The sequence below is a fragment of the Mus caroli genome, chromosome 12 (assembly GCF_900094665.2).
Source record: "Mus caroli chromosome 12, CAROLI_EIJ_v1.1, whole genome shotgun sequence".
Taxonomy (NCBI): Eukaryota; Metazoa; Chordata; class Mammalia; order Rodentia; family Muridae; genus Mus; species Mus caroli.
The window spans coordinates 75,249,540-75,275,834 of NC_034581.1; the positions used below are offsets into that span (position 1 = coordinate 75,249,540).

The window sequence follows — 26,295 nt, forward strand, 5'->3', positions numbered from 1 at the left end:
GGAGTAGAGGATCACCAGGCAGAATGGGATAGTAAATAGATTTGATCTTTATTGGCCTCTTTCTGCACATTAAAAAAAAAAGTATTCTATGTGCATGGGGTAGGGTGAATGGAGGTCAGAAGACAACTTTGAGTAGGTTCTTTCCAAATAGTGATGTAGGTCTGAGGAATCAAACTTAGGTTGTCAAGCTTAGTAGCATGCTTGCTCTTTATCAACTGAGCCTTGTTGCCAGTCCCCTCTCTGCACAGATACTGACATGTAATTTTGCTTTGTTATAATCAGAACAGAAACTGTGCTTTGGCAGTTGAACAACTGTACTTCCTATCTGTTTAGATGAGAGAGAGAGAGAGAGAGAGAGAGAGAGAGAGAGAGAGAGAGAGAGAGAGAAAGAAAATACTATTTTCCACCTTACATATCAAAAGTAGGCAGCCTGGTTGAGAGCTGGGGTCACAGAGTAATTGCTGTTGAAAGTAAAGATTGAGGTGACAGGGCAGTTGGGCGCTGACGTTAAAGACTTGTCTGCTAGACTGATGGCCCACCCCCGAAGGTAACTGCTCTATAGTGACTGCTTCTCATAGCTACGTTAATATGACTAGCTAGACAAGGAGGTAGTAGGCTCCTGGGAAACAGGCTGTGGAGTCTTAATTAAGCCTGCCTGCACATATCCTGTTATGTACTAACAGATTTCCCTCAGTCTTACATTCCTAAGGTGTCCCATTTTTTTAATTGTGTGTGTGTGATGCATCTGTACAGATAGATAGTCTATCTCATGTTCTGTTGCAAATGCTTGCTGCTTTCTTTCCAGAAGAGAAGGTAGGTACCTATTACTATTTTCTCATGAGCTCTTTGTGCCACACTGGCGCCCCTAAAGGAACTCTGCTACTGAGTACCTTATCTGGTAGAGAGGCCTCAGCAAGTGCCCTTCCAGGGGTGTTTAGAATATACCTAACCCAGGGAGAGCAGACCTGTGGCTGATATGTGTCCTTGAAGATTTAGTCAGCAGTCACGTTCTGATTGGGAAACAGCTGAGGAAACTGTTGAGTGAAAGAACTGGGCTCTGGTTTAGGCACTCAGGCCTGTGTCCCTAGGCAAGTTGCAGCTCATGCTGAGGTTATAGTTTCTATTAAATTAAATAGATAGGACATGATAAGATGGCCCTATAGTTCATTTTAGGTAGTAATGGTTAGGGTCTCATGCTAGCAGCAAAGGTGGGAGTGATTCCCAATTCTCTTTTGCCTCTTAAGTTGTTTCTTTTTGGAACGATCCTTATGTTTTTCTCTACCTCTTTCATGTCTGTTTAGGTAACATCTATAAAGCCAGGGTCTGTTTGGAGCACTGCATTCTGGGTGTCTCTGGCCTACCTTACTGTTTTTGCCCTGGACTCAGCACTTCCCCACTGGTCTGCCATCTGTTTACTTGTTTGCCCTTACATTTCAGAGAACTTCCTGAGAGCACCACCCTTGTCACTGTGACAAACTTCCTTTTGTCACCACCTCTGTCATCACTGTTTCCCTAGTTGCTGGTACACTGCTTAGATTGTGGTGTGTATGACCACTTGAGAGTTGTATGGTCAGCTTGAGAGCTGTACTGGGTCTTTCCCTAACTAAACTCTTTACCCAGTCTCTTTATGAGCTCTGTGGGTGCTGGAGAACCTTGGATGATGCTGTTGATTTTGAGCTGTGCCAACCCTCAGGCACTTTTGTAATCAGGGATGGGCCTTAGTTTTGTCCTGTTCATATTCAGCCATCTGCCTAGGGCTAGGGCCATCTGCTGCCTGTGAGTGACCTGAGCAAGGGAAGCGGTGTGTGAATCAGTGTGGGTGAGCAGCAGCCTATTTTTTAAGGGACTAATTATATGGATGAGTCTAGCGCTGCCTCCCCAACTCTGACTTCCGTGTAATGCATGTTATGTCTCATTTTATCCAGGTCTTAGTTTTGTTCTAGATGCTGCCCTCTAACCACTCTACTAGAGAGCCTTTGCTAAGTTTTGTTTACTTTGTGAGTGCTTTGTCCTTTAGCCCTGGTCCTTGAGAATAATCTCCATGTAATATAAATAGCACTGCAGAAAGAAAAACCAGGGAAATAAAAACCTTTAGAAATGAAACTTTGGGTCTCTTTCAGATGTAAATGATGAACCTCTATCTATCATCTTGTAACTTTAGGTTCATCACCCTGTTTTCCATTTTTCGTTCTGAGACATCTTCAAACAACATGTATGGACTGAATTACTTACTTGGAAGGTTGTGGGTCAAGCTTGCATTTCTTCAGCTTTGTTACAGAGAAGGAAAAAATGCAAGAGGAAAGTAATGTGTCCTTATCATTCTTAGTAACTCTTGAGTTTGGAGGCTCTCAGCTGGCATAAAATTGTGAATGAAAACTACTAAGAGTAGGGATAGCATGGGAATCTTTATTTTAAGGATAGGGTCCCATGCGTTTCAGGTTGGCCTAGGACTTGATGTATAGGTGAGGATGACCTCACACCTCCTAAGTGCTGAGGTTACTGGTATGTTTGTATGCACCAGCAGACCATATTTTAGGCAGTATTAGGGAGCCCTATACTAAATGAGTGAGCTACATCCCCCACCCCAAGAAGAGGAATATGTATCTATCTCTCTCACTCTGTCTCTGTGTGTGTGTGTGTGTGTGTGAGAGAGAGAGAGAGAGAGAGAGAGAGAGAGAGAGAGAGAGAGAACGAGAGAACTTTTAAACAACCACCACAACAAAACCTCAGTGGTAGGATTAACCAGTAGAAATGAGTGGGATTGGCTACTGTGCAATCTGTCTTTTAGGACTTCCTTAAAGGGCTGCTGGGGACCTTTATGTAGTGAAAGATAAAGTGGCTGAAGTCGGGTTCTGATGGCAGGGGAATGTTGTCCTTGGCATTCATGGTAGTGCATTGTGGGTGAATATGTCACAATGCTATGAGTATAATAAAAGAAAAATATACAAGTCTTTTCATTTTGGAGAGTGATACATACCATTATTTCATTTTAACTTACTTGTGGATTTCCTTCTGGGTTGCTCATTTCCTACTGTTTCTAACATAGATGCTGAGGCTGTTTGTTTAACTCAGACTTTGCCTAATTTATCTCTCTTCTCTTGTCTAATACTCTTAAAAAGAAAAATGGGAGAAAAAGAAGAGAAAGTAACTAAGAATTACAGAATTTGGAGCAGAGATGCTCTTCAAATAGAGCCCCCCTGCCCCAACCCTCTATTTCAGATGATGATAACAATAATAAGGGTAGGTATTAGTGATAATAGTCAGAGCGCTTCACTGCTGAGCCAGCTCTCCAGCCCGACTTTGACTTTCATTGAGCACAGTTTTTGTTTTGTTTTGAACTCAAAGATTCCTTCTCTGATTATTTTCTCTCCTTTATTGCTCTCTTACCCCATTTAATTTCAGTGAAACTGAATGAAATAAAGGAAAGGATGGTTTAAGTTTGGAGTTTTTGGTGAGCTTTAAAGGTTTATTTTTAAATAGGCAGTCTTCCCAGACAGACTGGGAATGTAGCAGAAGGCCTGAGAACCAGGAAGTGACACAGACCTGTTTATATCATCCCACTTGAGGGCCTTTGGAAAGCCATCCACGTAGATGGTAAAAAGTAAACACAAGGGCAGCAGCCTTTCCTTTGGGTTTGCTATTTTTGACGTGGAGGAGGTGTTTCCTGCACGGCTGTAACTACTCTGACACTAAAATCTGGCTCCTAAATATCCTCTCCAGGGACATAGATAGATATGTATTTATTTCTTGTTACCAGACAGAAACATTCTGTGATTCTAGGCAGATACAATGAATTGCTCCCCTCTTCATCCTAAAAGGTGACTTGGTCTTCTGAGTTTTTGTTTGTTTGTTTGTTTTGTTGTTTTTGTTTTATCACTGCAAATAAGTAATTTCTGCCTGCAAAAGATTCTCTTAGAAGTATGATCACCAGTTTGTACTTGAGTTCAGGGTACAGCTCATACATACCCCACCCGGACATAATTATAAGTCTTTGTTCTTAACTTAGTTCTTCATCACTTTTTAGGATGAAGAGGGGAACAATTCACTGCGTCTGCCTAGAATCACAGAATGTTTCTGTCTGGTAACAAGAAATAAATACATATCTATCTATGTCCCTGGAGAGGATATTTAGGAGCCAGATTTTAGTGTCAGAGTAGTTACAGCCGTGCAGGAAACACCTCCTCCACGTCAAAAATAGCAAACCCAAAGGAAAGGCTGCTGCCCTTGTGTTAATTTCTTTGTTTCCTCTTAGCACTATAAAATATTTTTTTCTTTTAGGTCCTAGTAACCATTTGAATGATGTAGATAAGGATGCACTTCACCAGCATATTGTAAATTCTTTGAGAGCAAGATACCACATTTGATCTCTGTGATTACCCAGAAGACAGTTAGTACATATTTGCTGAACTGCAGTATAGTTGGTTCCTGGAAACTTAGAGTCCTGAGGGTTCAGATTGAGCAAATCATTTTCTTGGATTTCTATTTGCAAAATGAGTATTGGAGCCTGTTCCTTTCAGCTCTGCTGTGAATCATGTAGAGGGTATAATGACATATAAGATCTATCTCTGGGGCCTAGAAACTAACCGCTGCTGTTTCTGCCAAGCATTTGCTATCTGCTTCAAACTTGAACTCGATACACCCCCTTCCCTCCTGCTTCATGTCTGTTGCTGCTTTGCCCTCTTTTCTGTTCTGCACAAACTGTTAGAGGTTTTTATCTCCTCCTTCCCCTGAGTTCAACAAGCACTTTTGGAGCACTCTGAGTTGTGGAGAGAAGTAGAATTGGTGAAACAGTCACTACCTGTGGTAGATGCAGCATTCGGAAGAAACCTGTCTCTGTATGGGCTTCAAGGAGGGGGATATACTTGGTTATCTCAAGCTAGAATTGCTTCAGGAGGCAGGGACAGGTTAATTAATCTCTGAGTTCAAGGATCACTTGGTATACACAGAGATCCAGGCCAGCCAGGGTTACATAGAGTGGCTCCCCCCCCCCCAAACAGAAGAGCAGGGTACTCTTTTTCAAGTAGGCAAATGGGTATTTAATTTTCCATATATGCTTAGTTAAGTGCCTTTAAAATATTTTGGAATTTGGGAAGAGCTTAGTTTAAGGTTGAGAAAGGAAAGTTCACTTGTTTAATTAACTCATTGGTTGTTTTGGGATTTTGCTTTTTTAAAATCTGAACTGACCTTGTGCTTTGAGCCTGATTTCGGGATGTTTCTAAACCACATTCAAAGACTGCCCTTAGGGAATCCAGTGGGTATCAGCCACAGCCTGATGGAAGAAAGAACCCTCACCATCATGAACTGAAGTCAGTTTCCGATATAGTCTACAGCTCATGCTTGTTGTTTTCTACCTCACATAGTCCCGGAAGATTGGTGTCATCCAGTTTGCAGATGGGAACTGAAAATACTTTCCCTAGACCATCCGATTTAAATAATAATAATAATAATAATAATAAATACTATCCAAGTGGACCAGAGATCTGCCCTGGTCTGCAATGCTGTTCTTGAGAGATACTTAGCTGAACCATTTTCTGTCCACTGGCAAGGAAACAGAAGCAAAGGAAGTGAAGTTTTTGTTGTAGTTTGGCCTAACAGTCCATGGTAAAGCTCTGCCTTAAAAAATGGCTTCCTGGCTACAGATTAGACATTTATGGCTGAGTTCCTTGCTTTCTCTTGTTTTCCTGTCACAGTCATTTTTGCTTTGTTCTCCTTTTTTCCTCATTTTTCCTACATTTTTCTCTCTCTTCCCGAGGCTCCTACAGTGCTACAGTGTTCCTGGTGTGATGACTCCTGGGGTGGTTGGCTTTTTGATTTTTTTTTTTCCTCTCCTTTGTTAGATGTTGTTATTTTTGGAAAATGCATTAGGAACACTGTGTGCTAGATGATGGGTACAAATGTGCTGATGGATTGATTAAGCTCTAAATGGAAAGTAGAGTCTCTTAAGTTTACTGCATTGCAGAGGGAGATAGATGCTAGAGTTTGGTCTTAGATGAAGGCAGAAGGGCTGCTAGGATAGATTTAACATTTCTTTCTTTTGGTTAGAATAGAACATTTGAAGACTTTTTCAGAGGAAATACTTTCGGGTCACTTCTAGAAGGCTTTGAATTCCTTAGCCCTGAAAGGGCCTTGGGAGCCATCCAGGACCATCCTTAAGCACTGGGAAGACTGGGTGGCTTGCCCGAGGACAGAACCACTGCCTAATGCTGAAGCTGGACCTAGCTGTCTACTATCAGGTCCCTGCTATAGCCAAAACTGCTGCAGTCCTAGAGGACTGGGAAGACTGAACGAGGGTATGGTAGTATGTCACTGGTTGGTATTCCTGCTTGCCTGGATCTTGGGAGAAAGTGTGATGCCCTGAGTGTATCAACAGCAGTTCTTCTGGAGCAGCACAAGTTGTAAGGAATAGCAAAGCAATTCAAGAAAATCTCTGGCACATTCCAGTAACTTTTAGGTGGCTTAAAAGGAAAGCTGAGGGTGATTTTTATAATTAGGAGCAGGTTAAATTTCAACAAAAGTTATTTTTACCTAGGAGTGGTGGAGCATAGCTATAATCTCAGCATTTGAGAGGTTGATTGCAAATTCAAGGGCAGCCTGGATTACCTAGCCTTCCCCTTCTCTCCCCCTTCCCTTCATCTCCCTTCTGCTTCCCTGCTCTGGCCTGCAGTGAAATGGGTAAGGTAATGTTCTGTCAAACGTTCCTCAAATCCCAATAGAAGAAATTGTGGCTGTTGAAGCACTGAAATAAATGTTAGTGGCTCAGAGGAAATAGAAGTTGGTGACTGGAAATATGCATAGGAGAAAGAAATAGAGTGCATCCACAAAACCTCATATTGTTTATAGGGGATGGTAGGAGGTCCTAAGGGTTTGAAGGTGAATGAGAGTGAGGGGAAAATTCTCAATCCCTTCAAAGATGGTAAGAGTTAGCGAAGGGCCTGGATTCAAAGGGCTGCAAATTCAAAGATTCGTGAGCTACACAGGGAAGCCTTGTCTCAAAAATAGATTCATTAATTACATGGTCAATAACATACCAGAAGAATGCTGATGTGCAATGGATCTCTCCCAACTCCCAACAATTTAAGCCTTAGTATTTTTCTAGGGGTAATGATACTGTGCTGGCTAGTTTTATGTCTACTCAACACAAGTTAGAGTTATTTGGGAAGAGGGAACCTTAAGAAAATGCCCCCACCAGAATGTCCTGTGGGCAAGCCTGTGGTGTATTTTCTTGATTGCTAATTGATGTGGGATGACTAGCTCACTTGGGCAGTGCCACCCCTGAATCATATAAGATACAGGCTGAGCAGGCCACAAGGAGCAGGCAAATAAGCAGCATTCCTCCATTGCCTCTGCATCAACTCTAGTTCCTAGTTTCCTGCCTTGTGTGAATTCCTGCCCTGACTTCCCTCAATAATAACTGTACCTGAAAGTGTAGGCTAAAAAATTTCCCCTCCCTCCCTCTCTTTGTGTGTGTATGTGTGTACATGTACAGTCCTGACTCACTGAGTTCAGTGTTGCCTGCATGAACATGGGTGGGAGATTATTTACTGGACTGTGGATGACTTTTTAGTGGCTCTACTACTAAAGAAAGTGATACCCATCTCCCAATTTGGTGTTGTTTGAAACAGGGTCTTATACTGTAGCCCAGGCTAGCATTTCTGTCTCACTGTTTTGAGTTCTGAGATTATAGGTGTATAGAACCATACCCAACTGAAGACTTTTAACATTCTATGTTACAGCAGATAATTCCTTATTTAGATCTAATTTACTGTATGACTTTTTGTCCAAATTAGCTGGGTTTTCTTGTAGCTGGTGATACTCTGGGGTCTTGCAAGTTGACTTTCCTCTGTTATTTTGAAGCAGTAACCTTAGACCATCCTTTACATAAATACTCCATTGATGACACTCTGTTTTCCCTGTTTTGTAAAGTCCACATACTACTCTCTGCATTGTACTTGATCAAGTATTGGGTTTTATTGGTTCAAGTAGCTGCCTAAGCAATAAGAGAGAAGCCAGCAGTTGGTGAGACAGAATAAATCAGGAGCTGTACTCCTCCACCTTCTCCCCACTTTCTGTCTCCTCCCACAGTTTGGCAAACATTAGCAATCTCCTGTCAAATGCAAGGGCCTATGCTTTTCTCTTAAAGATTCCAAAATGAGTGTACTGTCTCTGCCTTCAAGGAACTTTCAATCCACTAAGGTGAGGCAGATAAACAAATAGATACACTAGCCAGTTCAAGCTGAAGTAGTAAAGGGTTCCAAGGAGCCAGTTCTCCTGGGAATAGGCACAGTAGGAAGTGTCAGGAAAGGGACTCTTTCTGACCCCTTAAAGTGACTATTCCTAGAAGTTTGTTGAGGAAATAGACAAAAAAGTCATGTCACATTAAATTGATTTGTATTTTATCTCTTTGAAAAGTTAATATGAGTACAAAGTACAATGCTCAAGAATATTGAGAAAGTGCATATAGTAATTGTTGGTTTTTTTGCTTCTTGATTTTTAACCATTTAGTTCCTCTTCCTAACAGCGATGTTTGTTGTGCATTATTCCTGAGTGATTTTCGGTGTATATAAGTGTGTGTGTAACATACATCCTTTAAAAATCCAAGCATGGGCTCGGTATAATGGCATACACCTAATCCTAGCACTTGGCATGCTGAGGCAAGAGGATGAAGAGTTTAAAGCAGCCTGGGCTACCTAGCAAGGTCAATACCAATCTGAGCTACAGAGATTATATTTTACAAAGCTAACATAAATTAATAAATTAAAAAATACAAGTGTAGGGGAACACCCTCAAGTGTAGGGGAACACCCTCATAGAGGCGGGGTGGGGTGGGGGGAAGGGATAGGGGGTTTCCAGAAGGAAGACCTGGAAAGGGGATAACAATAAGGAAAATATCCAATAAAAGAAAAAAGCCAAAAAAATACAAGTACACATCCAATTTTTTCAGACATTAATCTAAGAAGGCATTTTATATTAGCAAGGTTTAGATGCCCCATTTTTAAGTAACCAAACAGTATTTTTAAGTGTACTATAACTAATTTAGCCAACCTCCTTCTTAACTTTCAGATTGTCCCAGTATTTTCCTTTTCTAAACAATGTTCTTGGGTGTCCTGCATATGTCTATGCTATTACATACTTGTGATTTCTGATGATAGATCTGGAATTAGAATCAATAAGTCAGAGAATATGTTCTTTTTGGGACCTGTGTTATTAAGTTGCCTTCCAAAAAGGCATTATATATAACATAAAAATGTTGACATTATCTTCTGTCTTGACCAATTCTTTAGAAAGTGAGAGTGATCTTCAAAAATAAAACTGGTGTCCTGAGCCTGGAGAGATGGATGCCCATCAAGTAGCTCACAACTGTGTTCCTCCAATCCCAGAGGATTTAACACCCCTCCTCCAACCTCCACATTCAATATGTACATGCCTATACAAGTAGACATTCAACTCCTTGGTTTAGCCTTCTTCTGAACCTTTGCCAGGAGTAGTCTTGATTCACCTGTATATGGTAAAACCTTCCTGCTTCCTCTACAGCCTCCTGCCCTCCAATACGTCATTTAGGACTCAGACTAGCATCAAGCTCCTCTGGGTGGTATTTTTTAACTCCTGATACTCATGTGCAGAACACCTAAGGCACTACTTTACATGAATGCACTCACCACTTAAATATGTATTGCACATGTGCAGTGATATGGCACATGCAGATGGCATTCTTGATGGCTCCCAGTTGTTGCCTTAAAGAGATGACTGAAGAATTCTTCATAGGGCTATCTATTGTGGATATACTGAAATGGTAGCACCACAAGGCTATTGTTAATCTATTATTAGCCACCTAGAGCTCTGGTCATATCCTTTAACATCTTTAACCTCTTTGACTTTAAACACCACCACCTCTTTTTACATCTTGTAGAAAAGCTGCTTGACTGTAGCAGCAATGACAATAAGGTTACTGAGGACTTAAATAGGTTGGGCACTTTGCTTGCGTCAAAACCCTTCACAGAGAGGAAACTGGGCTAAGAGCTACAAGGAACAAATATTTCAAATATAGGCATTCCCAGTCTCCCGTTTGTAGCTATATAAATGTGAACACAGTCTACATATGCATAGACATACAGATTTCTCTGTGAGCCACTCTGTCTACAGCTGTAAAGGCTCAATTTAGAGTCCGGGTAAAAGCCAAGAATCAAAGAGGCTTTTGTCACAATTGTCAGAGGAAAAGAAGTCAAGATCAGTTATTGGCTAGCTCTGTTCTTGATCCCTGCCTAATGTTTACTGAAGAGTCTCGTAACTGCTCTATTTTACACTGAGAAAACTCATGTTACTTCTTGCAGTTGTCTTCTCTTTGGGGGAAACATGAGTTGACTTCAGACATATATTAAAGTTGAGTCTGGTTATCATCTTTGGCCAAGACTCAGGGAGTCCTTTATTAGGGTTATAAATGGGAGGCCCTCTGATCTGTGCTTTTAGAGCTTTACATTGAGTGTATGGAGATATTTAAAAAATAAATTATGTTATTTTGAATACCTCCTATAAACTAGAGTATTTGAGTAACTGATAAATAACTGAATAAAATAGGCCTATTTTATGTTTTATCAACCCAGCATCTTCTCTAAAGACATTTAGAAAATAATCCTTAAATTCTTGACTACTACTTGGTTTTGATTGTTTGAGACAGGGTCTCACTGTATAGTCTTGGTTGATCTGGAACTCCCCGTATAGACTAGGTTGGCCTTGAACTCACAGAGACCTCCCTGCCTCTTCCTCCAGAAAACTGAGCTTAAAGGTGTGTGCCACCACACTGGGCTTGATTTTTATTTTTATTTTTCTTTAAATGGTACTTCTTACTATTCTTCATAAGTCAGCCTGACCAGAATGGGTGGTGGGGCCATTTAGCAACTACAGCCTGTACTCCACATCCTCATCATTTTAAAGGCTAGTTAATAGAATGTCACCCCTCTGGTCACAGGTGTGTGGGTTGAGCCTTGAATGGTTTGAGATTCGGTGCTGTTGAAAGAGATCCTCAGAGGGAGGCTTCTCAGCCTCTGATAAGCGAGGCCTCTGTGCCCTTGGCTCCTGCTGCTGCATTCCTTCTCTAGGCGGTGTAGTTATTCCTTTAAGACATGTGCTCACTCTGTTTTTCCTTTTGGTTAGCTGAAGTTGCTTTGAGGCCAAGTGACATAGGCGGAGCAGCTCTGTGTCAACAGCTGCTTTCTGCTGGAGCCCATAGGCCAGTGGTCCTGACAGAGCAGGCAATTTCTGAAAGGGACACTGACCTGGCTGGCTGGGCAGGTGATGTACAGGTGAGCTGGATCTGTCCTCTGTCCCTTTTTGAAAGGGTCTGCCTCCTAGATCAGATTTTGACTACAGCTGGTGTCGAGCTTTGGAACCTCTCCACCCAGGAGGAGCTTTTGGCAGTAAGGATTCAGTTGCTAGAATTCTTCCAACTTTGTGTGTGATTGTGGCTTCCTTCCTTACAGATTGCTTTCATCTAACCAACTTATAGCTGAACTTTTCACATTACTTAAGTCCTTTTTTTGTTTGTTTGTTTGTTATAGGTGAAGCTACTCCTGGCTGGCTTTAGGATTCTTCTGGATTTTAAAGTCGTTCTTTTTAAAAAAATAAATAAATAAAAACCTCGGACGGATAAAAGATGTGCCATGGCAGGATAGCACCAAAGAGCAGCTCAGAGTTTGTTGTGACTTCTGTGGGGCATGGAGTGTTTCTTCAACTGGTGATCCTTTGCGCTCTGCTGGGAGATGGATTAGCCTCCGGTAAGTTCACATCTGCCTTTTGTGTTTGGGAGGGGAAGACTTTATACCAGGGTTTCTTCCTGGAACCTCAGACAGTTTAGGAAGAGCTTTTGTTTGTTTGTTTGTTTGTTTGTTTTGTTTTGTTTTGTTTTATAGTCTGGTATGTACAGCAGGAAGCCAGTTCTTTGAAGCCTAATAGAGTGAGACAGGAAATCTGCTGGTGATTACAGTATCTCCCTTCCCTCCAGCTGTTGGCATCTTCAGCAAGAGGAAAACTTAGGATGCAAGGCATGATATTCAGGGAAGGAAATGAGCTGAGTTAGACTACCTGGGTTTAGAGCCCATTCCTATTACTGCCTCTGACCCTGAGCAGATCACTCTGTTACTGTGAATTTCTGGCTTCCTCAGCTGCAGAGTAGGTTAATGACAGTACCTACCTCTCTGAGGGTTGTAAAGGTATTATTATTATTACATAGTAAAACACTACTTAATGATGTTCACTCTCTTGTTGTTGTTTGTTCATTTTTTTCCTTGTTTTTCTGTGTCTCTTCTCAGACTAGGTACATAGTTGAGATACTGTATCTTAGTGAAAATAGGGCCTAGTAACTGGCATTGTAATTACATTGTAATTCTGAGCAAAGCCACCCATGTGTTAAATGAAGAAGTTGACTGTCATTTCTAGCTCCTCAGTCTGTTCTTTCATGATTCTGAGAGCTTTTTTATTAAAGATGATAAGAAGGAATGTTCCTAAGAGAGGCTGAGAATGCAGGAGTGAGCCATTTTGAATTTGTTGATTCTTGATGCGTTAACAGTACTCTAAAGTCCCTAATCACTTCACTTTGTGCAATCCAGACCTGGCATCCTTTCCAAAAAACACATACTTGGATGTACTGAGCAGGCCATTGGATGGCATGCCAGAAGCATCTGTGTATCTGTGAGTCCTGGTGTGAACATTGGTGTTTGACAATAATGGAATCCTTGCCAGAGTTCTTTAAAACAACCAGGATGGCAATTTTTTTGGATTTGTTCCCTGGAGAGAGATTGCAGAGTTATCCTGGAATGGGGCTTTAGTGGGAATACGGCACATTATATATGGCTGTGGACTTTTCATAATTCAGTGCTGTCTCTTCTATTGCTTATCATTTCTATTATCCTCTTACCCATACATACTGATAGGAGGGCAGGTTCGTCTACTTGTAGCATTATTCTGAACTGTTGAGAGAAACAGTTATTGATTCGGTTGTTTCATTATAGCCTTCCCTATTGTGTACATACTTCCTTTTCTGATTCTTCTCCTTCTGCCCTTTCCTTCCTAGCCTTGAGGAAGGAACCCCAGTGCAACCTCTGGTACCATTGATGATTGGGACTCCATAGTATGGGGTCATGCTTGTATGAAAAGGAAAACAAGACTGGCCTATACAAGGTCTCCAGAAGTGATGGGTACAGAAACACAGTGTAAAAGTTGTCATGCTTACTGCTCTTAACTGTAGAGCAGAAGCTAGCAAATTGCTCCACGCTAACCTCCCTCTATGTAGCGAGAGCTAGTCTGGAGAACTTGATTTAATGCTATAATACAGGATGGCCTTGAGCTTGAGGGCCTCCTTCCTCTAACTCTTTAGTGCTGGAATTATAAATATGTACCACCATTCCTGGCTTCTGCCTGCTTTTGTATGACCTGAATGCTAACTATATATTTAACATGCTAAAAAAATTAGAAAAGTAATATTTTGTTACATGTAAAAATAATATGAAATTCAAATTTCAATTCCTATAAGTTGGATTTGAGTGGAACGTGGTGTGCTCATTCTTGAATATATGTCGTCTCTGGTTACTTTTGTGCTGTAATGGCAAAAAGTTAAATAAGTATAGTAAAAACCAGTGGCTAAAGTATTTGGCTCTTTGTCTATAATCCCAGCATTTAGGAAATTGAGGCAGGAGGATTTTGAGTTTAAGGCCAGCCTGGGCTGCAGAGTGAGACCCTGGATCAGACAGACAGACAGACAAAAGATTTGTTTCTTCATAGAAGTTTTGTATTCCTCTGTTCCCATTCCCACAGTTAGCCTAGAACAAATGCCGCTTAGTAGGTATGTGCTTGAATGAACAACTGTCAGAGCTAGAGTAAGGTGAACTTCTCAGCCAGATTTCAGAAGTTATACATTTGCCCGAGGTCTTAACAGCTAATGGTAGGTCCAGGAACAGAACCTGGACTAGTGCCTAGGAACCACTGCAAATTGCCTCTCCCGGGATTTCTCCTGGGAAGCTGCCCTAGCATGTTAAGCTGCATTGTTGCTAGCAGAGAATTGGAAGTCTTTAGCCCCTTTAGTTTCATTAAGCCATCTCATCCTCTCCACCTTCCTTTTTATTGCTTTATGCTTTCTTCCTTCCATTTTCCACCTACCGGACACCTCCCCAACTTTCTACCCAAAGTTTCATACTGACTAGATAAAGGGATTATTATTCTTTAGTGTGGAAAAACTATCTGTTTATAATGTGGGCCCAGACTAGAATGGAAAAGTTGAAGCTGTTTTCTTTCCCTTCCCCACTGCAAAGAATCTTTCCTACCACCCTAACATTCAAGTCATTTTTATTCCTCACAACATATGTACTATCTGGGAGCAGAGTGCATACAGGGAGAAGGGGCTTCACCATCACTAAAATCCAGTGTGCCAACATTGCTGCCAATGTTTTCCCTCTGTGAAGTGGCTTCTAGGAGAAGACGATACCCACCCCTTTGGCCTGAAAACTCAGAGCACACCTGCATGGCTGTGATTGCCATGAACACTGTGCCAAGTATGCTCACCAGGAAACCAAAACTCTCAGATAAACAGTCAAGCTAAAGAAAGGCAGTTCCTTTCAGGAAGAGCCCCTGCTTCCCCTTTTTGAACTTGAGTATGAGTGTGTGTGTGTGTGTGTGTGTGTGTGTGTGTGTGTGTATGTGTGTATGTGTGTATGTGTGTATGTGTGTATGTGTGTATGTGTATGTATATTAGGGGGCGTGCATGAATGTGAATGTGAGTTCCTGTACCTAAACATATGCTTTCGGAGGCCAGAGTAAGATATCTGGTGTCTTCTTCTATTATCTTAACTGCCTTGAGACAGGGCCTCTCAATGAACTAGAAGCATTGATTTGGCTACCTGGCCAGCCAGTGAGCTCTCAGGAGCTCCTTATCTCCACCCCACAATATAGATACATGTTTTATAGGCTTTAATGTGGATGCTAGGGATTCTAACTTTAGTCCTCAGGTCCTCAAGCTTGAATAGCAAGTGATCTTAACCTACTAAGCCATCTCTTCCAGACCCTAAATCTCAATTTCTTACGTGTTTTTGTAGCTGCTCCTGAGTACCCATTTCAGAGATTTATTTATTGGAGGCTCCTTTTTAGGTGTGACAGGAAGCATATCTTGTTATGCAGAAGCACAATTCATGATCTTCATGGGAAGATCAGGATTAAAAACAAACTGTGTGCGTATGCTACTCATGCTACTTTTCTTGGACTAGAGGAACTAGGACCCCGCTGTGGGACAGTCTCTCCCAGCTCTGTCTGCTTGATCCGAAGAAACTTGAGTTATGACCTTGGGCAAATCACTTGACCTCTTCATGCTGCTATTAAAGAGGAACAACACTCTTTAAGAATGTCAAGTTGATGTGTTGTATAGACTAATAAGAATGACATAAAAGGTGTGATGTAACTTCTAAATAACAACAGAGTTGTTATGTGACCTACTGTTGAGTCACACTGCACAGTAGACTTTGTGAAGACAACACCTTTGCTCTCATGAAAACATGAACTGAGTACCCTGAGTCACTGTTTGTCCAGGTTAAGAGATTTGGAGCAGGTGTTAAATCTGACTGATGAAGGATTGACTACTTGAGGAATCCCTGATGTTTTCCACAAAGCTCATTTTTGCATATTTTGATGATCTCAATTGAGGTGGCCTGCTGACTTAGATCAAATGCTTTGCGTTCTCAGTTCAGAAGATACTGACAACTCAGTGTTCTTTGTTTCTGATCACCCTCTCCCCTTGTTGCCATGATGCATAATACCATGTTAAGCATCACAGTTCACACAATGCAATTTTGAGATAGTGGGAAAGCAGCCATCTGTATCTCTATACAGCAGAGTGAGAAAGTAAAGTATTTAGGTTTTGTTGAAGATAAAAATTGTTGAGAACCAGATTCTCTATGATAGGATGTAGCTTTGGCCCTAAGCACTACTGTAGCAGAGAGGTTTTGTCAGACTTCTTTGGCTCGTCTCACCCTCTCAGGAGGACCTGAGTTAGATAATGTATACCAAGCTGGGGGTGGTAGGACAGCAGATAGATAGGAAATGTACATAAAGAACACCATTTCTGTGCCTAATGGAGAGAGGGACTTAGGTGGATGTTGGGTAGCTTACCTGGGCACATAATTACAAGTGCTGGAACTGGCTGATACTTATGTTCATCTGACTCTGTTCATGGCTTTGTTGGCATTGGCCTACCTGTACTGAATGGGAGGTGTCCTTGGACCCATTTCTTAAGTTTCCTGATTGAAGGGTGAAGGCCAGCCCTCAGAGACTTGTTCTGATAATGAATAAAGACCCTATCTGTGTTCTCTCCTGTATCCTTCTGATACAGGAGTCATCTCTAGGTTACCATGTTTTCCTCTGAAGTTGTGTTCTTACCCACAATGGCTCTTGGTTGTTTGGTTCCAGTTTAGGCACAGGGTTTGCCGAGGCAGTTCTATTCTTAGAAAGGAACAATGGGGGCCATAGCAATGTGTTTCTAAATGAGGATGTAGTTCCCAAAACATCCGCAAAGCATCTTCCTGTCAGCTGCAAACCCTACTGACAGAAGTGATGTAATCTCTCCCTGGGGTAATTACCTGTGACTATAAAAAGACTTGAGGATTGTGGTAGGAGGCTGGATAGGTCAATTGCTGGGTTTGTTGAACCCTGGTGTCATGAAAAGACATTGAGAAATTATTCTCTGCAGACTAATTGTGCCATGTTTAGAACAGGTACACGTCTTTCTAATAAATAAGACCTGAGCCCACCAAACTGATTACCTGCCTGAATCTTAGTTGGTTTAAAATCCTCATTAAACAGAAATTTACATCTGTTCAGCAGTGGGTATCCCTTTACTGTGGTCTAACTTGTTAACTTGGAGGGTGTTTTGTTTTGTTTTGTTTTGTTTTAAATCTGTCCATCTTTTCATCAAAAGAAGATGAGAACATGCTAAAAACAAAGAGGAAAAAAAAAAGGAAAAAAATGGAGTTGGTATTCAGAGTCTCTAATGATTGTGGGTAGGTTTATAGATGAACTCTTTGTATTACCTCCTACCCACTGGAAGATTCCATTCTTCTCTGTCACTTGGAGTATAAACCTCTGAAGGATGTGAGCAGCTTCCCACTCTAGGTGGCTTATGCTGCTGTGGTTGGGTGCCAGTTGGCCTGCCTGGTGTTTACCTTTGGAGGCCAGAGAGACAGCAGTGTTTAGAAGACAGCCTTTCCATGGTTCCATGTGAATGAGACTTCATTGATAGCTTAGCTCTTCCAACTCACTTGAGCAAATTAAATACAAGGATATCTGAATTCATGAGAGGATAAGGTTACTATTAAATTCTTACAATTTATTTGTATAGAAGTGTGCATGGGTCAGATAGAATTCAGTTCATGTGTACCTTCAGTAGTAGCTGTCAGAGAGCCACTGAGGTCAGTAGTGTAGCTTTGTATTTATTGTATGTAGCTGCCGTTTGGTTCATCTCCCACCTTGTATTTGTGTGTGTAGCATGCATATATGTGGGGGCATATGTACATGGAAGCCTGAAGTTGACCTTTGGAGTCTTCCTTGATCACTGTCCACTTTATTCATTGGGCCATGGATCTCTTCTCACTTGAAGCATAGCTTACCAGTCTGATTGGTCTAGCTAGCCAGCTTGTTCTAGGGATCTTCTATTTCCCCCCTTTTTTCCTTTTTTCAAACTAAATTTATTTCTTCATTCTACATCCCAATATCATATCCCCTCTCCTTCCAGTACCCCCTCATGCAGATTCTTCCCGCATTCCACCTTCCCCTTTGCAAAGAGGGAGTTCTTTTAGCGTGCTAGTGCCCCCCCCCCATTACCCCCTCACAAGTTAAGCTGCTGTGGGACTAACTGCATCCTCCCACACTGAGGCCAGCCAAGGCTTCATTTAGGGGATCGGGATCCACAAGCAGACTGGTAACAGACTTAAGGACAGCCCCTGTTCCAGTTGCTCATAAGTTACATATGTGCAGGGGGCAAGGTCCAGCCTGTGCTTGCTCTTTGGTTGGTGATTCAGGCTCTGAGAACCCCCAAGGGTCCAGGTTAGTTGGTCTTCCTATGGAGTCTCTTTCCTCTTCCGGTCCCCCAATCCTTTTCCCAACTCTTCCTTCCATAAGACTCCTTGAGCTCTAGCTAGTGTTTGCCTGGGGGGTTTTGTATCTCAGAATGGAAACATTGGCTACTGGGTGGGAACAGTTATGCTAAGTTTCTGTCTGCAAGCATAACTGTATCATTAATAGCGTCAGGAATTGGTTCTTGCCCATGGGATGGGTCTCAATTTGGGGCAGTCATTGGTTGGCCTTTTCCTCCATCTCTGCTCTATCTTTGTCCCTGTACTTAGACAAGACACATTTTGGGTCAAAGGTTTATGGGTAGGTTACTGGTTCCTGTCCTTATTCCTCAACTGGAAGTCCTGCCTGGCTAGAGGAAGTGGCCACTTCCGCATCCACATCCCCCATTGCTAGGAGTCTCAGCTAGGATCACCCAATATATCCCCTGGGGCCTCTACCAGGTCTCTCGCATGTCCTAGAAATTGACCCCCCCCCCCCCGCCGCCAATTTGCATTCTCTCTCCCCTGCTCTCCCTACTTCTGATTTCCCCACCCCACCCCCATTTCCCTCCTTCTATCAGCATCTGATATCTATTTTGTTTCCCTTCCTGAGAAAGATTAAACTATCTTCTCTTGAGCCCTCCTTGTTATTTGTCTTCTTTGAGTCTCTTGATTATTGCGTGGTTATCCTATACTTTATGGCTAATATCCACTTATAAGTGAGTATATACCATGCATGCTCTTTTGGTTCTGGTTTACCTCATTCAGGATAATATTTTCTAGCTCTATCCATTTGCCTGTGAAATTCATGATGTCCTTGTTTTTAATGACTGAAAAGTATTCAATTGTGTAAATGAACCACATTTTCTTTGTCCATTCTTCAATTGAGGGACATCTGAGTTGTTTCTAGTTTCTGGATATTACGAATAAGGCTGCTATGAACAAGTTGAGCATAGTTGATCAAGTGTCCTTGTGGGATATTAGAACATCTTTTGGGTATATGGCCAGGAGTAGTATAGCTGGGTCTTAAGTAGATTTATTCCCAATTTTTTGAGAAACCGCCAAATTGATTTTCAGAGTGGTTGTACAAGTTTGCACTCCCATCAGCAGTAGAGCATTCTCCTTGCTCCAAAACCTCACCAGCTTGTGCTATCCCTTGAGTTTTGATCTTAGGCATTCTCAGAGTCATTTTTATTTACATTTCCCTGGTGACTAAGGATGTTGAACATTTCTCTGGGTGCTTCTTGACCATTCAAGATTGCTGTGTTAAGAATTCTCTGTAGCTCTGTATCCCATTTTATAATTGGGTTATTTGGTTTGTTGATGTTTAACTTCTTGAGTTCTTTATGTATTTTGAATATTAGCCCCCTGTCAGAGATAAGGTTGGTGAAGATCTTTTCCCAATCAGTAGGCTGTTGTTTTGTCCGATTAACAGTGTCCTTTACCTTACAGAAGCTTTTCAGGTTCATGAGGTCCCATTTATTAATTGTTGACCTTAGTGCCTAAGCTATTGGTGTTCTGTTCAGGCAGTTGTCTTCTATACCGACAAGTTCAAGGCTATTCCCGAGTCTCTATTCTATTATATTTAGTATGTCTGGTTTTAATTTGAGGTCTTTGGTCCATTTGGAGTTGAGTTTTGTGCAGGGTGATAAATACAGATTTGTAGTCTCCCCTCCCCCAGCCTGAAACCAGCTTCCTCAGGGGTGGAGCTTCCCGCTCAATCGTTCTGCCACGCCCACTGCTGGAACCTGCCGCTTTGCTGTTCGGAGCCATACACGTGGTCACCCTGCTACTGGACCCCGAGATTATTTGGCGGGAATCGGGCCCCCTTCCCCTGCTTCATAACTGCATGTGGAACAGTAAAATTGAGCTTTGATCAGAATGCCTGTCTTAGCTGCATCATTTTCTCTCGTCGCCTAGGCCCTTCTCTTCCAAAATGCCTTTCCAGGCTAGAACCCAGGCTGTGATCTGCTGGCCGGACACAACACAGATTTATTTGTATTCTTCTACATGCTGACATCCAGTTAGACCAGCACCATTTGTTGAGATGCTCTCCCTTTTCCATTGTATGGTTTTGGCTTCCTTGTCAAAAATCAAGTGTTCATAGGTATGTGAGTTTATTTCTGTGTCTTTAACTTGATTTCTATTGATCAGTCTGTTTCTATACTAATACCATGTAGTTTTTATTACTATTACTCTGGGGTACAGCTTGAAATCAAGGACGGTGATACCCCCAGAAGTTCTTTTATTGTTCAGGATTGTTTTAGCTATCCTGGCTTTTTTTTTGTTTGTTTGTTTTTCCACATGAAGTTTAGAATTGCTCTTTTAAGCTCTGTAAAGAATTGTGTTGCAAGCTGGGCGTGGTGGCACACGCCTTTAATCCCAGCACTCAGGAGGCAGAGGCAGACGGATTTCTGAGTTCGAAGCCAGCCTGGTCTACAAAATGAGTTCCAAGACAGCCAGGGCTATACAGAGAAACCCTGTCTCAAAAAAAAAAAAAAAAAATTGTGTTGCAATTCTGGCTGGTCTAGCAGCTAGCCAGCTTGCTCTGGGGGGTCCTCCATTTCTACCCTCCCAATTCTAGAGTTAACAGGTAGGCCTTCATGCTCATTCAGCATTAACAAGGATTCAAAAGATCCAAATTCCAGTCCTCACATGTAAACAACAAACACTTTAACCACTAAGACATTTTTTGATGCAGAATTCCTAATTTTAAAAGCCTTTTCTACCTAGATTCTTTCACATCTCCAGAGTTGGAGATTTCTCCTTGTTTGACTTATTAACTTGTTACCTTTGCGAATAGCTACATATTAACATATAATTGTTAAATTTCTAAGCAGCAATACAAGGAAGATAGGTACAAGTTTTCTTTTCCGCAAAGCTTTTTTGAAGGTAGAAAGTATTTTTGATATTGCAGTTCTTATGGGGGGTGGGGCATAAGTGGGTTTCAGGAAGTTAAGACTAAGTACAGCAAGCAGGGTTACAAAATCTGCTATAGCATTAATTATTCTGACTAACAAGGAACACTTTATGAAATGTAGAGGGTGAGGTCAGTTCTTCATGTGTAGTAGACACGTGTCTCCTCCAGAGCGGGTGGGACATATGTTGTCACTGGCTTGAGTTCTGACAGTTCAGCCTTGTTGACTTAGGAATGGCTGAGAATACAAGACTGTAGCTGAGATTATTGCCTGCAGACGACTTTGAGTGGTTCTGATGGCAGCCTGTCCACATTTCCTACGCGTGGGGATAGGTACAGAGAGATTTAGGGTCAGAGGGAAAAAGCCTCTCTTCCCTTTAAAGTTGTTCACATTACTGCTGGGTTGCAGTAGTAGTGTTTTGAGCAAATGTTTTGAGTCAGTATATATAGCTCACTTAGACTTATTGACAGCTATGCACAGTTACTCAAACTTGCCAATTCCTGGACTGAGAAGTTAGCTAGAGACTTTCTTAGGCAGTGTAGATCTTTGCTTTGTATCCTTAAAAGGAGACTTTTTTTTTTTTTTTTCTGAGCTTTCTGGCTTTTTGAGGTTGTTTATACTTAAGTTTCTCAGTCTTTAGTTCTTTTTTCTTTTGGTTTTATATGTATTTGCCCTTAATCTCATTGAAGGCAGGGACAAAATTATATGTTATTCTTTTGCTTACCTAGGCCAATAATAACCCTAAGGGTGTCCTGGGGAAAGTCCACTTTGGGTGGTACTTTATTGTGGGTTGTCCTCTGTAGGAGGACTGACAGAGCTAATTCTAAGGCCCATGAGTAGTAGCAGCATGGGGACCTCCCAGTTGATTTATAGTTTCTGGTGAGAAGATCTTTGTCCCCCAACTTTATGGTGAGAAGGATATGAAAGTATTTTCAGACTGCAGGAATGTGGGTGGAGAGGAAAAGAGAGGACCTAGTCAGATCCCAGAATCCATTGTAGAATGGGCTGATTTCCAGCCTGGGCAGGGATCTGGTAGCCCAAAGTGGGACCCTTTAGATCTGGAGTAGAGGGAAGGAGGGGAGGAGAGAGGAAAAAAAGGAAAATGAACAGAGAGAAGGAAGACCAGAGAGGAGGGGAGAGATCAGTAGAAGAATGTAAATGAAAACCATGGCATTTCTAAACTCTTCCTTAGGCTGGAGTAGTGTTGTTTGAATGGGTTTGACTTTATACTTTATCCATAGCCTCCTCTTCTTCTGGTCACCTAGCCTTTGTCCCTAAAGGTCAAGGCTAAAGGCCATCTTTATTCCTTTTTGCTTGAAGATTAGCATCTTCAAGCCAATTCTCATCTTATTCCTCCTGTGGCTAGAATCCCACCTGCTTTCTCACCCTCTCACACTTCCCTTTATCATGCAAGATCCAGTTCAGAGTCACCTCTTTAGAGGATTCCACCCGACCCTTATCACTTACGGGTTTGAATGAGGAATGTTACACATAGACTTGGGTATTTGAACACTTAGTGCCTACTTGGTTAAAGGAGGTTTAAGTGGTGCAGCCTTGCTAGAGGAAGTACATTACTGCGGTGGTACATGATATGAGAGTTCTTCCTCACCATTCTTCCAGTTTGCCTTTTCTCTGCTATGTGCTTGTGATAAACCATGTGATCTCTCTGCTTCCTACTTCTTCTGCCCTGCCTGCTACTTAGTACCTTCCCTCTGGAACCATAAGCCAAAGTACACTCTTCCATGCATTGTTTGTGTTCATGGTATTTATCTCAACAGTAGAAAAACAATCTATTAAATTTTAAGGAAGGAAAATAGGCTTTGTTGTATGTACATAAGTGGAATTAACAAGAGTCTTTAGTCCTGGTCCTTTCCCTTAGGGGAATGTCAGCATTTTCCCCAGGAATAGAAGTCTAATGCCTGGCTGTCTTTGATTGGAAAAAGTCATCCAGATTGTGGCCTTGGAAAACTGGAACTCTTTGTTTTGAAGATTATAATGCATTGTATTAAAATCCTAAAACCGTGCTCCAAACTCTAACGACCATGTGATGATTACTTACTTGGTAGGATTTAGAATCACCATGGAATCGCCTGGATGTATTGATGAGGGGTTTTCTACATTGGGTTAGTTGAGGTGGGAAGACTTGACCTAAATGAGAGTGGCACCATTTTGTAAGGCTGAGGTTCCCCAAACTGAAAAAAAAAAAAAAAAAAAAAAAAAAAAAAAAAAAAAAGGAGAAAGGAAACTAACTGAGCAGCACGGCTCACAGCTCTCTGCTTCTGACTAGCTGCCTGACGTGCCTGTTTCTGCAACTGCCTAGATGCAGTATAAGCAGCTTCATATTCTTGCCAACAGCCACAGTGGACTCTTCCCTCAGTGTGTGAATCAAAAGAAATCATTTCTTTATGTTGCTTTTGTTAGATATTCTGTCACAGCAACAGACAAATGACTAATAGAGACCCAGACTTTCCAGGGTTTTTGCTGTGAAACAGTTGGGTTTAGTATTTTAATAATCAGCATCAAGTCCATTATTTAGCAAGTTTGTGTTGACAGAAGGTAAGCAGGAAGGGATGCAGCAAGAGTAATGGCATGGAGGGCTTTCTGGGAGCCAAATACTGAACTGGTTTATGATGGAAGCTGTCACTTGGCAGCGTATGAGATCATCAATGGTACCAGGAACAGTACCCTGCCCTGAGATTCAGGCGGAGCTGTGGTATAGCACTCTGATTACAAGAATGTAATGAGTACATGGCTAGGCTTTGGCACTACTCTGAACTATGGTAGTTCCATGTGACATCTGCTCTGGTGAAGGACTCAAGCTCTATACTGGAATACGCATAGAAAGGTCTTCTGAAAAGATTGGGATAGTCAGTGTGAGACTTTTTTGGGGGGAGAGACCTGGAGGCAAACGGGAGTTAGTAGGCAGAAAAGGCAGAAAGGCATAGGGAAGTTTAACATGTCTTTTCAGTCCGGCTGGCTTGTCTAAATAAATCATAGTTCAGTCATGAACACAGAGTGTTATTTTGAGCTAGATTTTTCAAACTCTGTCCCCAGTGGTTGAGTCTATAGTATTGGAATGGTACTACACATAGCAGGTAGGGTGGTGACAGATTAAATGTTGCAGATATCATCACTGTTACAGTATGGAACCTTAGGGTGGCAGACCAGAGCCAGGTGGTGGGGACCTTGGAAGGAAAGAAAGTAGTGTAACACCTGCTGTGTGTCCTTCTGTCAGAACTTGTCAGGTTGCTTTGGGATGTGGTGGGGTATAGAATGGTGCATGTGTTTGTGTGCACATATGCTTGTGGAGGCCAGACTGTTGGGTAACTCAGAGTGTCTTCTTTTATTGTTATTGATTTGTCTTTTTTGAGATGGGGTCTTTCATTGAAGCTGGAATTTCATAAATCAACTATGGCTGGCTGGCCAGTGAAGTCCAGGGATTTACCTGTTTCTGTTTCCTCAGCAATGGGTTTATAGGCACATTAACACATCTGAGTTTTTTTTTTTTTTTAAGTTTAGATTTGTGATTCTTTTAAGATTTTTTTTTTAAGATTTATTTATTTATGTAAGTACACTGTAGCTGTCTTCAGACGCACTAGAAGAGGGCATCAGATCTCATTATGGATGGTTGTGAGCCACCATGTGGTTGCTGGGATTTGAACTCTGGACCTTCGGAAGAGCAGTCGGGTGCTCTTACCCACTGAGCCATCTCACCAGCCCCACATCTGAGGTTTTAATTGGGTACTGGAATCTGAACTCAGACTCTGATTGTATACCAATGACTTTACCAATTGAGACACCTCCTCAGCACTCCATTTCACTTCTGTTATAACTAATATTCAGAAAAGCAAAACAAAACCCCAACTGGAATCAAAGATACTGAATCCCTAAACTGGTACAGCCAGTGCTGTGGACAGTGAATGTTTGATCACCTTCGCTTTGGTAGAATATGTTCAGAAACTGAAGTTTCCAAAAAGAAAAACTGATGCCTAACCATAGTCTAAAGTATTAATGAGTTTAGACCACACAACACCAAAAGAAAAGTTTAGTGTCCTGTAGAGAGGCAGGATGCTGCTGGTAGAGATAGACTCCCAGTGAGTGTCAGAGGTGAAGAAGAGGAACAACAAACTCTCCTGTAGGGTCTGAAGGATTAAAGCATGCAAGAAAAACAGATACTAAGGGATTGATTCTAAGCAGGGAGGTAGGGAGGGCTAGAGGAAGATAAATTTAAGTACAAGTTGTGGGAGAAAATTGAGGATGATAAAATTGGTAGTTGGTCTTCTATTTACCTTTGAGACAGGAATCGACAGACTCATCTGTGCAGCCTGCTTATGGAGAAGAGTCCAAATAGGTCCCCCTTCTCCATTCTGTCCTACCTCAGCTCAGCTAGCCTATGGAGACATGTCTGACAGAAGTTTCTTATTTCTCTGATTCACTGTGAGGGGTCCCCTGTGGATCTTGGCTAGTGTCATGGATTTCTTGGGGAGGCCAAAGGATGTGAGAGGTTCTTACTTGATTAGGGAAGGGAGAATACTGAAAGTGCCATCTGGCCCATGTGGATTCATCATTTGAGATCTGCTCTACTGGAGTAATTGTGGAAATAGGGTGGGGACTGCTCTATTTGCTGTATTCTAGGTTTCAGAGAACTATCTTAACAGAGATATATCTCAGGTTTCTTTAGAATGGCTTTCAGTAAAGGAACCCATTGGTTCATATATTATTCTTAGCATCTTGTTAGGAAGTTCAGAGGCTTTGTGGTTCAATTAGCCCTTCTCCTTGCATTGAGAAGATTGGTTATTAGGCAATTTTTAAAAATATAGTGTTGACTTTTTATGTCCTAGGTCATAATGACTTTCACTGGTAATCATTTTTAAAGTTGTACGTTTTACTTAAAGGATATTAAAATCAGTTTATAATGTTTAATGTTAAAAACCAGGTTGGGGGGCTGGTGAGATGGCTCAGTGGGTAAGAGCACCCGACTGCTCTTCCGAAGGTCCAGAGTTCAAATCCCAGCAACCACATGGTGGCTCACAACCATCCGCAATGAGATCTGGCGCCCTCTTCTGGAGTGTCTGAAGACAGCTATAGTGTACTTACATATGATAAATAAATAAAATCTAAAAAAAAAAAAAAAAAAAAACCAGGTTGGTTCCAGGTAAGTGTAGGAATAGCTAAGGTGTTGTACAAGGAGATCTGGAGTGTGTGTGTGTGTGTGTGTGTGTGTGTGTGTGTGTACGTATACAGGTGCCTGCAGAGGCCAGAGGATAAGATTCTCCTGGAACTGGAGTGACAGGCTAT

The 26,295-nt window shown here is 41.8% G+C and overlaps 1 protein-coding gene across 2 annotated transcripts in view; it reads left to right on the forward strand.

The window, feature by feature from the left end:
• Positions 1-26,295, forward strand: part of Susd6 (sushi domain containing 6) — an 89,227-nt gene that overhangs the window by 23,995 nt on the left and 38,937 nt on the right. For both annotated transcript variants that reach the window (XM_021179027.2, XM_021179026.1), the window contains exon 2: positions 11,552-11,767. In XM_021179027.2, coding sequence (XP_021034686.1) covers positions 11,647-11,767 — 121 coding nt within the window. In that variant the 5' untranslated portion in view covers positions 11,552-11,646. The remainder of the gene's footprint in view (positions 1-11,551; positions 11,768-26,295) is intronic.